Here is a 16,065-nt window from a genome sequence, read left to right as displayed (position 1 = left end):
CTATCATACAAAAGCAGAAGCAGAAAAGACGTATGTCAAGATATCTTTTTAACAGCAACTGCAAATCATGTGTGTTGACTAACTGTTAAGTCAAAATTTTATTTGTTCTTCATCTGAACTTTAACATTTTTTCAGTATAAAAATGAAAATCTCTCTTATGGAACTTAAAAAAAAAAAAAAAAACCACTTTCTCCACAGAAGCCCAAATAAACACATACCTGTATTTAATGATAGACACATATGAACCTTTTATATCTATGCTACTATGTTTCAGAGCATTATTCTACAGGTTATAGTTATACAAAATGTCCTACAATTGTTGACTCTGCTAACAGCAATACTTTTGGAAAGGGTATATAAATATTTTTTAGATAATTTCCTAACCTGGACTTTATAAAAATGAAAAATATTTAAATGGGCATTTTTATTTAACTACATCACCCCAAAGGAGTAATGGGCATTTTTTATGTAACTTCATCACCCCAAAGGAGTTTTAGATGAGAGCAGAGAAGAGAGCAGTACAGAATAATCATTGCTTAAATGGTAGATATTACTTTTAAAATATACTGAGAAAATATTTAAGGACAAGTTTAAGAAACACTAAAGATATTCTAACTCTCAATCAGATTTTTATCTAAAAATCCACCAATGATGTAATCAAATAATGAACCAATCAAAAGCATCTCCATCATATTCTGTGACAACCTAAAATTGTAGGAGATCCTGGTCAACTAAAAGACCATCCAAAAAAAGTAATCTCTCAAGATCCAGTAAGTTAAACTTTATCAAACTACGTTGAATATACTGCAGGAAAATGTAATCAGAAGTCTAGCAATTAAATGTTACAATGAAAGTATCAAAGGAATTGGAAAGTCATAGGGTTCTGTACTTTAGAAGTGAACGTTTTATAATATAGCTACTGAAATATATCTAGTATGTGTTGTAAACTGGCAGAAATGAATGAAAAATCAAAATAGGTACCATGATTCTGTTCTATTACCCTTTAAATACCCAGAATCACAGAAAAAAAGTGATCTATTTATTTTTAAAGAAATCCTAAACTGGCAAAATATATTAAACAAAAAGCTTAAAATAAATACATGAATCTAAATTGAGACTCAAACTATCAATTTAGTTTTTTGTTTTCATCAAATAAAAGGAAAATAAGGTCTTCACAAAAATGGAAATAAACTGAATCATATGGGGGAGACAATGTGAAAGAGAAAACAAATTAGCCCTCTGTAAAAGTCTGTTTTAGCTAGAGCCATTACATTACTAGTTATCTCAATGAGTAAAAATATTTTAAAAATCTTTTAAAATATAAATTCATCTGAAATTTAAGTTACTTCTTAAACAGATTATTTTCATTTTCTACTACTTAATCATACCCTTACTAAGATATCTACTGGCAAAATCTGCTGGTATTTTATTATCTTCTCTTGTGAAACCTGATCATTTTAAGTTAAAATTTTCATGTTTATCAATGATAAAATTAGTATCTTTGCTTTAGATGCAAACTTGAGCTGAGCAATTAAGAAAAATGAGGAATGACTTATTTTTTTGTTTTGCATAATGGTGAGAGAACTTTAAAAAAAATGTGAATACCAACCCATTTCCTGCTTTTGAGCTGCCTTTGTTGTCCGTGGTAAGCTGAGAAAGCACATAGTGAGGTGCTTTGGCACTGTCGGCATCAAATATATCCATATTAGATTCTTCACAATCTCGTCGTTTGACCCCCGGCCTCTGCTTTGGATTTCGTTTTCGTGATTTACGAGGTACCTCAGTGTTATCATTGTAGGAACTGGTGCTCATGTTACTGAAGTTGGAGGGGGAATCCTCCATCCACATACTGCAGCTCTGCTCAGATTCCAATCCACACCCCTCATCCTGGCAGGACATCCGACTGTTATCCAGCAAGTCCTCAGGTGGTGGTGAGATGTACAAGACTGTGTGCCTCTTCGGTGTTGATGGATGCTGCTGAACTGTGTTACTGGTTAACTGCTTTTCACTTACCCCTCGGTTACTTACCCCCAAGGCTGAGGAGCAGCTCTCGACTTGCATAGCCTTGCTGTCGGTGACTGAGGTAGAATAAATGGTAGGGCTGGAAGAGGTGGTAAAGGAGCTGCAAGCACCGCCCATGGAGGAAGAGGAGGGAGCTGAAGAAGCATCTGCAGTGTACAATTTAAGAGTAAATACACTATACATGTTTTCACCTACGCTGGCTAGCAGTCCCAATGAAAAGTGATTTGTGAACTGATTGTTTTCCCCATAATGAATAGTTGGAATTTGGTTAAGTTTTAGAATATAAATGCTTCAAGCAATACAAGGCCTAAAAATGCACAATTTAAAAAAAATGCCAAAATAGCATTATTTTACTTGTTATAATTGATAAGATTTTAAAAAATCTAATTTAATGTTTTAGGCTGTAAAGCAAGAACAAAGCTTTTATTGCCTCAGCTGGATATTTCTATTGAATTTTAATCATTTAAAATAATAAAAAAAAACCCCAATATGAAATATATGCTTGTGGTCCACATTCAATGCCAATTAAATAATTCATTATAGAATTTGAAAAGTGGGACTGTGCTTAGCCACAAAATATTAAAATAAGTTTCTAACCTATGAAGCAGAGAACTACAGGTCATTTTTAATGCAGACACTCCCTGCTTCAGAGGCAAATCCTGGAATAAAAATATGAGAAAATAAATGAGAAAAGAGCTGCTGATTATTCCAGATATCAATTATAAAATGAGAAATAAATAGAAAAAATATATAATCAACTGACTTGGAGGCAAAATGGAACTGGTACCGTCACTACAATTATTTTAAAATCTAGAAGAATAAAAATGAAAAAGATTTGATTTGGAACAGGCTGGGCTGTAGAAGATAAGCAAGTTAACTACTGAGGGTCTCCAGAAGTTGGAAGTGGCAGTTCAAAACCATGATCTCTAATAATACCATCCTTTGTGGCAGAATGAAAAACAGAGGAAGGACTTATTAATGGATGGATTTTTCTTGTAAAGTACTTGATTACACATTCAGCACTTGGTTACCACTGTCCATTTACTCTCTCTTTAAAAGGTCTACTTGATTTGAACTATTAAGGGAATTTCTTCAGGTGAGTAAACAGTCAATTTTATTGACTGAAGTCTAACGAAAGAGTTGAACAGGAAAAAAAATCTCTGGAGAGAATCAGAATTATTAATAGTTCTTATAAAAAGGTTTTTTATAAAATCATTTCCCTTGCCTATGCCTAACCAAAAAAGTCGAAAGTAGATCTTTTCAAAATGTGTGGCCACTGGCAGATCAGTTCATTGAAAAATACAACTATTAAACCCTTTAACAACATAATCTATGGAAGCACACTTATGTTACAGTTGGAAGTTATCAGTCCTATACAATTTTATCTTGTATAAGATACAGAAGGGTTTATAATCATAAACATATACAAAAATGAAAATAGGCAACATGGACAACTAAAAATATGTTTAAATTGAAATTAATTTTTATCTATACCATGTATGCTACTGTTTTATAGTGGCATGATAAAATTTAAAACTGTGATGTCCAGTTACTAGAATTGCAACATCCACATTAATTATGTAAAGAGTGAAATGTAAGAATGCCAATGTTCAGACAATCAAAAGCCAAGTGCCAAAGATCTATTTTTAAATTGAAAAAATGCACCAAAACACTCAAATCATTGAAAGAACTAAATTCATCCATAATTTTTCACTGCTGTCAAGGCTGAAGAATACTGTTACTAATGTTAGCCATAAATAATGTAATCTACATAATGCCACATGGAAAGATTTTCTCAACTACCATGAGTTAAGGCACTTAATGCAATTAGATGATACCAGTTCCATTTTCCAGTTTGTATCCTTGTCAAATGCAGTAGTTGAAATTGGAAAAATTCAGTCACTTTAACTGCATTCCAATTTAAAGAAAAATTTTATCACTTTTGTATCATGCATTAATGCAATGTTTTCTTAGTAAATAAATATTTTAAAAGATTTGTAAAAACTACAAAATTCTAGATACTAATGTCAGTGACAGTTTAGGAGCTGATTTGTAGCCACTTTGGGTTTAAATAACAAGGTTTTCCTTATTTTTTTGAAAAATATGACAATTCATTTTAGAAAAGATAAAAAAGGTATTATGTCTAACATTCCTCCATCTGTTCCAACTATTGGCAAAAAAGAAACTACATGTTGTTGTATGTATGAGCCTACGTTCATTATTTTCAGAAAAATACAAGTATGCAGCATGCAATATTTGCAGTGGAACACACAAAGCATGCAACATGAATGCTGTGAACTTGTATTTCTAAAAAGACATTTTCTCCCACCCACTCTTTGAATCTAGGTACCATGCAAATGAGAATGCAGAATATGAACATCTCAGGGATCCCTGTCCATGAAAGACAGAAAGTTAGGTAAAATGTAATCATGAACTCAAAAGTAAGTTATATGATACTTATGAATTTAATATGCAAGATATAATCTAGCATTGCTCTTTAAAAGCATGTGTGATTAAATCTTGCAAGTCTTATTTCAAAATCATGGTTATAAAACCCAATTGATATAACTGTACATAAATATCTGTTCTGGGACAGGTATGCCAAACTGTGATATCATACCCTACATAAGTTAAAATATTCTCTACATTTTCCATGGACATCTAACACACATTTTGAATATTATACCTGCAGTTTCCTGGATATACTTATTAAATTAAAAAGTTCATGAGCACAAAACTATTAAAGCTGAAAACATAAACTGTCAAAAGACAGTAGCAAGCGTCTTTAATTTTTTAAATTATTTTTTAAAGGTTACCTCAGTTCGATCCTAAATTACTAAAGTTCTCCTTATTTTAAGAACATAATGAATATAAGACAATTTTTTGAACTATAAAACTCTTTACAATAGTATCATTGTTCCTCTGATGCTTAATGAAGATGGTGTATAAAACCCTTCACAAAAGCATGTTACATTTTGGTTAGGAAAACATCACCTAAGTGCATTAATAATGCCAGGTGAGGTGGTAAAGTAAGGGGTAAGAACTATGGGCCCCTAGAAAGCATGGACAACATCTTTCTCATCTTAGACTCCCCAGACACGTAACATACTATGACTTCCATGTAGTAAAAATTCTACTTTTTAATTAAATTGATTTACGGGAAGGTCAGTATTTCCTATGTATGCTGAGTTACATTAAACTGGTAAATAAATGTACCCATGTGTTAATAATAGACACATATCAGGTTTAAAAAAAAAAGATTTACTACTCAAAATGCTTAGACTATATCTTACTATAGCAACATTATCTGCTACAGGAAAAGTCTGGAAGTAACTTAAAAGAGTTTAGAGGTAACTTACTTACTATTTCTACAAAAATGTGCTAAGAATCTTCTTTCTTAAAACTCAGATATAAGTCAAGTGACTTACTTGTGTGCATGCATGCTCAGTCGTGTATGACTCTTTGCAACCCTAAAGACTGTAGCCTGTCAAGGTCTCTGTCTATGGCATTTTCCAGGCAATACTGGAGTGGGTTGCCATTTCCTCCTCCAGGGGCTCTTCCCAACCCAGGGATCGAACCCACACCTGCTGCAGGTGCATTCTTTACCACTGAGCCACCTGGGAAGCCCCTACATACTTGTGTATTAATCGATAAATTTACTAAAAAATTTAGCAAACTCTTAATATTATCTATTAAAAATAAATGCATAAAATAATAGCAAGAACATTTTAGATTTCAAATCTGTGGATGAAGAGCCAAGGACACAGAATGCCAACTGTAAAGTAATACATGGATTTTTGACTGTGCTAAGGGACAGCACCCCTACTCACTTCAACCCTCTGTCATTCAAGGGTCAACTGTATTATTAATTTGTTTGGAAAGATGAAAATGGAGTTTTAAATGATACTACATAGAGAAACCCATGTATATTTTACACAGTTTGCTTAAATTACATTTTAAAATTGAGAACTATTAGTTCTAGATTTGTAAACAAGAAATTAAATTATCACATCATTTCAGTGCTTTAAATACCATAAAAAAGAGATGATACTTTGTGGACCTAACTAAACTTTTTATAGAAAGCTATGAAATTAGAAACATTCTTTAAAGTCCTCAAAAGAAACAAATACCTTTCACTGATTTTTAAAAATATAACAGAAATGACATTTAACTAAACTTCCAAGATAAAAATGTGGTCTCTAGTATTTAAATATGCACTTATATTGTATAACTTTTCAATATCAGTGCAAAATCAGTTGAGTTTCCTTAAAAAAAAAAAAAAAAGCCATAAAAATTTACAAGTGTGCTAAGTGAACCCAATAGTGGAACGGAGAAGGAGTAAACAAGACTGCTCAGAAAATAGTAATAAAAAACAACACAGGTTATCTGGAAACCATTTCTGATCTAAAACACTTACTGTTCAGCCTAAGTTATTCTTTTTAAGTATTTCATTTTTCTTACTGGTAACAATGACTTCAAATCTAAACATTTTGTTTGATAAAAGTCACCAGATATAAGAACATATTTTCAGATCAAAGAAGAAAGATATTGACAGAAAAAATTTTATAAGGCCAACATTCATGTTGCCAAGGGATTGAAAAATCTAGAACACACAAAGTGGCTGCAAACCTGCTTTGTCAACACCTTACATGCCAACCTTCATTTTCTACTTTTCTTCTTCTTCTTAAAATATTAACGTAAAGTTTAAAACTTTACATAAAGCTTTAGTTTCAATCAGTATCAATTCACTATTTAGAAACAAAAAAAGAAAGGAAGGAAGGAAGAAAGAAAGAAAGAAAAAAAGACTTATGAAGAAGTCTGAAAACGAGACCGACCTATACCCTGGGTGAGATTGGATGGGTTAAGTGTCTCTGGCACTATTTGTCTTCACTATTGACAGACACTGTCACACAACCCACCACACGATGCCTGTCTCTGAATGGCGAAGCTAGAATGCAAGTTAAGTGTATTAATAGAAAAAACAACTAGCATCCCAGCATATAAAATAAGCAATCCAGATTACTTTACCAAAAAACAAAAATGAAAACAAAACAGAAAAAAAACCCCAAAACCCAAAAATCATAGTGTCTACCATTTAATTTACATGTTTAAAACAGTTTCAATTTCTCATTTGTACTTTTCCCACCCAACATAAGTTTATATGTTACAATAAGCAATGTTTTAAAACAAACTTTTAAAAATTAAATTATTAATACCCAAATAAATGCATATGGGGAAATTTCTTATTCAAAATTTTTGTTAACTCATATTCACCAATTTGCTCTTTTGTTTACTAATGCAATCTAATCCATAAGCCAGAATGTTTTAAGTGTTTTTAAACTGTTCCCTTACCCAAATTTCCTTAAAGAGCAGAAAATGTTATGTTCTGACAAATACACAAAAGCAGAAAAAAAAAATTTACAGCAAAAGAGTATTTTCATTTCTCAGGCCAGCTTCCAAACACTTCTTCATACCCCTCCCCGGCAAAGTTACTAATGTACACTTAAAAAAATTTTTTTTTAATTTAAAAAAATGTTTGCCTGTACTACACAGCATGTGGAATCTTAGTTCCAAACTAGGGATCGAACCCATGTCTCTGCCCTGGAAGCTTGGCGTCTTACCACTGAACTGCCAGAGAAGTTCTAATTTATACTTTTAAATTAGATATGCTGCTGTGCATAAAATGCTTGATCCCAGTGGCTCTATTTTGTAAAAAATTAGCTCTACTGCTGAAACTGAAAGGTTTGTTACTGATTTACTACAGACCATCCTTTTCTCCTCCAGTTCATCAAATTGCCAGTCAGAATTCTAATACTATACAATTAACTACTCTCCCACTTTTAATCTAAATTCTCCTAAAATAATTATTTTTACCTTGTCTGAGTGCCATTTATGAATATATTCACATAATATTTATTAATAATGTTTATTGAAAAATAAAATGCTTACAACATTTGCAAATGTCCTGACACTTAGAGCAATGTTTTTAAAATATGTATTTTGTCCTATTCAATCCTAAGTATATAAGCACAGGGTAAAAGAGGTACTAAGTACACATTATACAATTTATTTTTTAAATCTTCTCGGAAGAGAAAGATGCCTTCTATCATCCAGTGATTTAAATACTACTAGGTAGCATCAATCATTGATATTATCCTCACCCTCAAATAATTTAAACACAATAGGGAATAACTATACTAGCTGACAACTGTATTTGTTGTTGTCAAAGACCCCAGGAAGAACAGGTTTAAAAAAAATAGACAGCAATTATACTACCTGAAAGGTAATGTTTACTTGAAGACAAAAAGAGATTACCATCACATTAACTTAAGGACTAGAGAGAAAAAGCAGCTCTGAGGGATGCTATTTGAAGGTCACTTCAATGCTTTATCATATAATACATTTTAAAATAGTTTAGATTAAATAATAAAGGCACTCCAGCCAACACCAGTCCAATGTCTTCACACTTCTTTTTTTAGAAGTGACCAAAAAAAGGAAAAGAAAATAGTTTTTGTATCATTAAAATCTTCTAACTTAATTATTCAGAATGGTTTTACAACTGGATCTGGATTAGAGTGTATATTAGATCCAACTGTAGATAAAATAAAACATCTAGACAAAAACCAAAAGCAATAAATTGCTCTACTAAAAAGTTGTGATAATCGTTCACCCAACTTTATTATTTAATTTTTTAAAAAGTGGGAAGAGCATTCTAGGAAGAATACTTAATTAGTCAAATTTGCAGAATCATCTCACTGGGAAATGTCTGTTCTCCCTATGATTCATCATCCTTCATCCATGTTTTTTTATTTACAAAGGTTCCTAGTGAGAGAGTGTCAACATTAAAGACTTGAGAGAGTGTCAACATTAAAAACTAACTCAGAGAGGAAATCCCACAGCTCATGTGTTGTCTGATACACAAAACTTCAAAATAATGTAAAAAGCAGAGTGAGAATGGAAAGAAAGAAACAAAACAAAGCTTAAAAACTTGTTTTTATAAAAATAAGATCTATTTTTTTAAAAACCTTACTAACAAATGAAAGGAGAAATCCATGTGGGAGGGAGGTCAATGTTCATCTAAACATTATTAATCATCAAGCAACATTAAGTATCTATCTTCTTAATAGCCTTAAAAAAGTTTTATTACTGTCCAGTTACAGGGGTAATATGAAAAATTTACTCAATTTCCACAAGATTCTGTCTATATGATAGAAATGATAAGATAGCAATCAGATTCATATTAGTTCTTTATGATTCCAAAGCTCAAGCTAATTTTACTGTATTTCACATATAGGAAAAGAAAAATAATGTCACAGAAATAGGTGAAGTCTCTTGTTACATTCTACCCTTATCAATTTCCCTCACTCTAGTACAGTTGGAGTGTCTTTATATATAATTAATTATTATAAAATGGTTATGGTAATACGTTTTGCTTACTATCAATCTTATTGGTAACATAAAAAAGTAAGCCCACTTCTGTACATTAACTTATTAATGTGAAATTCTACAAAACACAGGGTAAAAAGAAACTGTCTATTTGATACATGTATTTTCTCTATGAATGGTTGAGAATCTGTGCAGTTTCAAAATGCTATTTCTAAAACTCGGGTGACACAAAAATGTGCTTATTCTATCAGAAAATGAATAAATCACAATATTTATAAAAGCTGCTAGAAATTAAGAGAATAAAAAAGGTAAACATTTAGGGAATAAATCATTAATAAGCCATGTGTACTTTTTGTCAATGAAAATTTACAATATGGACAGTCTCCCAAATTGGTAATTGTTTCTGAATTAACCATTACGGTTCAAGTCTGCTGATGCTTTTTTCATTCTAATAATGCAGATGTTAGTAAACATCTATACATAGGTCCATACACACATACTTCTATATGTATAAATATATGTATTTATGTGGAATTTTAAAAGATAGAATCCTACTCGGCAACATGTTTGTAACTGACTTCCTTTTGGAAGTGGTCCAGTTTTCTAGGAAAAGTAGGAATTGATCATATGGAATAACCAAGATCAATTCACCTTTCAGTTTACAACAATATCTTAATAAAGCTGTTATTTAAGAAAAATACCTGCCATATCTCTTTAAAACCCCTAAATTCTAATGTGACTGTTTTAGTTCTTCTTAGTAATTCTTACTAATATATTTTAGAGTCTTATAACCTACACTATAGGATTAAAGAAACAACAAAAAGAATCCTTTCACAACTTGAATTTTTTATCTACTCCTTGAACAACTCCTTATTTTGCCAAAAAATATAATAAGTTCATGTGGATAACTTTATGTTAGAAAAATGGCCTCTGTCTTAATTACCAAAAACCTACAATATTCTTCAGGAAGTCTGTACCTTAAAACTTTTATACATTCACATACTGAATCTCAAACTACTAAGAAACTTTCTAGTGGGATAAAAACATATGTTTTTAAAAAATGGTTTAAAATACAAATTTCAGACTGCTGATATTCAACTACACCTCCAGACTGTGACACTGGCCCTCTAGAGAGGAGAGACATTGTGAGGAAGGAAGCCCTCTTTCCCCTACTCCCAGTCCAGGTTCTTACCAGACTAAAGATATTATAAATGACAGTATTAAAAGTGTGTATAATGTAGAGACAGGAAAGGAGGTTTCAGAGACATTCTTTTACCCAATATTCTGGATTGTGGATTAGCAGCATCATGTTTACTCAATCCTTCAGTAATACGTAAAGGGAAAAAAATATAGATTGGCGAATCTGAGAAACACATTTTTAATAATTAAATAATCTTAAATGTACATGAATATCTATATGCCCAGTCTCTAAATTTTAAAATTTAAATTGATTCAGAATTTGTGAAACACAAACCTTTATGGCAGAACTAGAAGTCTGTTCCCACCAGGCCCTCATACCTGATAGCAGCCAATCCAGCTCCTTCAAAACTCTGAAGAATTAACTACATCAAGAGTCATCATTTTTATGCATTTCATATTAAAACAGCAAATGCTATAGATTAAAAAATAAATCACAAAAGTCTAAATTAATGTATCTTTCCCTAAATATCTAGTCTTTTGGCCAGAAAACACTGAGTAACTGGTAATTTACTCCAAAACTCTTTTTGACATTTATATCGCTAAGGATATTAATATGCCAAATTTTTAAAAAGCAACTCTAAATATATATACTAACTGAACTCCCTACAATAATTATTCTGCAATTTAAACTCTCTTACCTATAATGTTAGATGATGAAGGCTCTATCAATAAGACACTAGAATTCTAGAATGAGTCTATGTTGGTTAAAAGTAAATATGTGTAAAAAAAAAAAATTACAAATGGGTTTTAAATCACAGAAACTTTCTGTGTGTGAATATATGAAAATTGTCAAGGTCACCTCCTTACTCTTTTCACAATCTTACAATGTCAATAACTGCTTGATCTAATAAAAGACTATTACTTCAGAATACTTCCTTTAGTTAATTCTTGCTGCTAAGTTGCTTCAGTCGTGTCCGACTCTGTGCAACCCCATAGATGGCCTCCAACCAGGCTCCTCTGTCCCTGGGATTCTCCAGGCAAGAACACTGGAGTGGGGTGCCATTTCCTTCTCCAATGCATGAAAGTGAAAAGTCAAAGTGAAGTCACTCAGTCGTGTCCGACTCTTAGCGACCCCATGGACTGCAGCCTACCAGGCTCCTCCGTCCATGGGATTTTCCAGGCAAGAGTACTGGAGTAGGGTGCCATTGCCTTCTCCGAGTTAATTCTTACTTTCATGATTTTTCAACTCAAAGCCTTCATTCTAATTTATCTGGAGAGGATTATGGAGGGAGAGAGGGAGAGAGGGAGGAAGGATCAACATTCCATCAGTGACTCAAATTCAAAAACTTTCAATATTTATATATAAAAACTTCTAAAACTGAGTTTGGTATTATTTAAAAGGAAGTGTTGTTCTTTTTCCAAATCTAGTTAACATTTTTCAGCTTTTAAAAGGAACTGGATCTACTGTCAACAGATGTTAAAAAGCACAGAAGAAACAGACTTTTAGTTCTATACAGATTCAAAATGGCTTTAAAAAAAAATCTCAAAAGATACAAAAGAAATCAGTTAGTCAATTTCTACCTGTGGATTTAAAGTGAAATATTTCATTTAAAATTTTTAAAAAATATTTTATTATCTGATACTATTTTAAAACTAAATACTTAAATTCCAGAAAAAAATATTCAGTGCATATAAAATGAAACCAGGTCATCTTTACAATTCAATTTCTAAAAAGTTCACGATTAAATCCACAGAATCTGTTAGAAAATGTCTGGCAACACATGAACAGTGAGCAGGGCTAGTATGTTTCTTGGCCATGGTTAAAGTTTTCCTGCCCTCAACAAGGAAGGCTGCAGATTACACTGTACGGCTCAGGGGAAATATTGGTACACAAAGTGACTGGACTTAGGTTAATGCAAATAAGAAAAATACCCAAAGTTCTACTTCAGTACCAATATTGTCATTTAAACCACAACCTTCCACTTCACTGTTCTCTTTGAAACAAAAAGAATTTACTGAAAACAATCCTCTGATGGATTCTAAGTACCATTTTAAAAGATGAAAGGTATCATATTGGGCAAGAAACCTCTAATTAGTAAGAGACAGATAAAGCTTCAGAGTATGTACATATAATTTTCTAACTTTTTTTAAAAAACCAAACACACTTAGTAATCTGCAAACCCAACTAAAAAAAGAATTACAGTTGGGCAATCTAGTATTATTGAAAGCATTCTTATTATTTATCATAATCAAGACATTTTCCTATTAATTTATCTGTCAATCTTTTAATTCAGTAAAAATTTGAACCAATTTTATATAATTATAAAGTGTATGATTTGAGAGATGATTAAAAATAAACTTGATAAATTTCAAACATTACTTTCCATACATTTTCACTAATATAAAAAAGTATCTTTATATAAACATTACATTCAAATCTTCCATTACTTTTGATTAAATTTAAAATGTGTAAGGTCACACATGTTTTTAAATGTAGGGAAAAGGTTATAGTAACATGCTACCAACCAAAAAAACACTTGGTGCTTGAGTCCTTTTTCAGATTACACGAAATAAAACATTTTCCCCTTGGAGCAAACTTTCAAAAATAACTGTTTTATAGACTCAAATGTAATTTCCTATCCACAGCTTGTTATTTAATAACTTTATTATGTGCAGTCAACCAAAGAGCTTTAAACTCACTCCCATAGTTGAAGATAAGATCCATTCTGGGAGATGGATCTAACAGATGTGCCAATATGAAATTTTAAGAAATAATAAATGTATAAAAGTATTTTATAGAAAAATTTTAATGTTAAAAGTATGTATTTTAAAACCTCCTGAAACAAACCCTCAAATCACACTCTTTAATACAAATTTTGCCAGCACTGTTCATGTTGACCAGATAATGCTTTAGTTTTCTTTAAAAAGTAAAATGAAATGCATACCAGCAGCAACTACAGCTGGAGGAGGCGAGCCTGCCTCACCACCACTTGTCTGACTCATTGATGCTACAGGTGTTTCTCTAGATGGAGGTAACTGTAACTCCTTTGGGAGAAGATCATAGACAGATTCTGTTGGGAGAAAGAGAAAAAATTTTTATGAGCACAAAATTAATGTTTTTCCACTCACAAGAATTATATTATTCATACACACACACACTAAACTTCATGTAATTACTGTTGTAAAAATTATTAGCAAACATTTTTATTTTATTATAATTTTAGTGAAAGGCACAATGAACTTTCCATTCATTCTGACTCCCATTTTCTTCTTGGCTTTTCCTTTCATGCTGATGATATACAGAAAAAGTTACCAAATTTTTTAAACCATATAAAACTAGGCAGTAGAGACGCCAAATAACACAAGATGCTCCAAAATCTCTGTTTAAAAAAAAAAAAAGTATTATGTCTCATCCTTTACATGTAAGATGGCATGTACTGGTGTATATCAGCTATAAATTGGCTTCTTCAAACAGACCATTAGTCTACTCCTACTCTTTTATCCAGCACTTTCATAAAATATTTTAATTTGCTATCATATTGAATTTTTCCCTCCTAAAGACACTAGAAAGAGGAATGTTATGACTCAAGGAACTACTTCTTACTCTGAGATATCTCCAACTCAAGAAAGGCACAAGCATAGGATTCTCTGAAATGAAAAAGCATAAGTGCCTTTATTAGACTATGATTAGTTTTGTATCCCAGATTAAAGAATACTGTGTATCTTTTAAATATATTTAATAATATTATAATTGTCCATAACATCAAATTTATATCTACTATTCAAAAATTAGTTTATAATCGTTATTACATGCATTTAGGACAGAAATAATAATCAAGATATCCTCTAAAGACAGTAGAATCAATGTTGGAAAAATCTTCAGAAGACCAATTAGAATCCTATGTTCATTTTCTGAGAAACCAAGGCACAGAGTTTAAGGGACTTGCCTAGTATTCCAAGAAAAGCAATATTTCAACAATTAAGGAAGACTATTATTTGTACTAAGTGATTAAAAAAATAAAAGTAGCACTAGAAGACGTTTTATCCTCGGTAGCAAACAATATTTCTAGTTAACTGTTTACTGAATTCAAAAATATTTTGAACCTCCCAGTTAAAATATGTATCCTGAATTTCACACAGATAGGAATAAGAAAGAATATCATGAAGGAAAGCTAAAATTAGAAGTTGTAGTATTAAATGATCTTTGTTCACAATGAAGAATCAACTGAAATTTTTCTTTTGAAAAACTATTACCTAACACTTGAAATTTTCATCTTCAAAGCATTTGGCAAATTTTACATCTTTCTAAATATAATAAAAATTTTCAGCTTGTTAAACCATCGCTAAAAGCCTTAAGTGTTAGTTCTAGAAGGTCTTGTACGTCTTCATAGAACCACTCAACTTCAGCTTCTTCAGCATTACTGGTAGGGGCATAGACTTGGATTACTGTGATACTGAATGGTTTGCCTTGGAAACGAGCAGAGATCGCAGAGATCATTCTGTCATTTTTGAGATTGCATCCAAATACTGCATTTTGGACTCTTGCTGACTATGATGGCTACTCTGTTTCTTCTAAAAGATTCTTGCCCACAGTAGTAGATATAATGATCATCTGATTTCCAAAAAAGATGTCCTTTTCATTATAGGGGACTGGAATGCAAAAATAGGAAGTCAAGAAATACCTGCAATAACAGGCTAATTTGGCCTTGGCATACAGAATGAAGCAGAGCAATGGCTAATAGAGTTTTGCCAAGAGAACGCACTGGTCACAGCAAACACTCTCTTCCAACAACACAAGAGAAGACTCTACACATGGACATCACCAGATGGTCAATACTGAAATCAGACTGATGATATTCTTAGCAGCCGAAGATGGAGAAGCTCTACACAGTCAGCAAAAATAAAACTGGGAGCTGACTGTGGCTCAGATCATGAACTCCTTATTGCCAAATTCAGACTTAAATTTAAGAAAGTAGGGAAAACCCCTAGACCATTCAGGTATGACCTAAATCAAATCCCTTATGATTATAAAGTGGAAGTGACAAATAGATTCAAGGGATTAGATCTGATAGACAGAGTGCCTGAAACTATGGACAGAGGTTTGTGACACTGTGCAGGAGACAATGATCAAGACCATCCCCAAGAAAAAGAAATGCAAAAAGGCAAAACGGTTGTCTGAGGAGGTCTTACAAAGAGCTGAGAAAACAAGAGAAGCAAATGGCAAAGGAGCAAAGGAAAGATATACCCATTTGAATGCAGAGTTCCAAAGAATAGCAAGGAGAGATAAGAAAGCCTTCCTCAGCGATCAATGCAAAGAAATAGAGGAAAACAACAGGATGGGAAAGACTAGAGATCTCTTTAAGAAAATTAGAGATACCGAGGGAACATTTCAGGCAAAGACAGGCACAATAAAGGACAGAAATGGTATGGACTTAACAGAAGCAGAAGAGAATAAGAAGAGGAGGTAAGAATACATAGAAGAACTATAAAACAAAAGATCTTCATGACCCAGATAAT

General features: G+C 32.1%; 1 protein-coding gene across 13 annotated transcripts in view; it reads right to left on the bottom strand.

The window, feature by feature from the left end:
* NFAT5 (nuclear factor of activated T cells 5) overlaps positions 1-16,065 on the bottom strand; it is a 119,546-nt gene that overhangs the window by 45,650 nt on the left and 57,831 nt on the right. For 5 of the 13 annotated variants that reach the window (XM_019978937.2, XM_019978936.2, XM_019978938.2 and 2 more), the window contains 2 exons: positions 13,494-13,619; positions 1,610-2,168 (listed from right to left, as the gene is read on the bottom strand). In XM_019978937.2, the coding sequence (XP_019834496.2) occupies positions 1,610-2,168; positions 13,494-13,619 (685 nt within the window). The other 8 variants (XM_019978941.2, XM_019978940.2, XM_019978942.2 and 5 more) reach the window with 8 other exon arrangements.

Source organism: Bos indicus, chromosome 18 (assembly GCF_029378745.1).
Source record: "Bos indicus isolate NIAB-ARS_2022 breed Sahiwal x Tharparkar chromosome 18, NIAB-ARS_B.indTharparkar_mat_pri_1.0, whole genome shotgun sequence".
Classification (NCBI taxonomy): Eukaryota; Metazoa; Chordata; class Mammalia; order Artiodactyla; family Bovidae; genus Bos; species Bos indicus.
The sequence above is the reverse complement of the archived record's forward strand: the minus strand, read 5'-3'. Positions and strand labels throughout refer to the sequence as shown.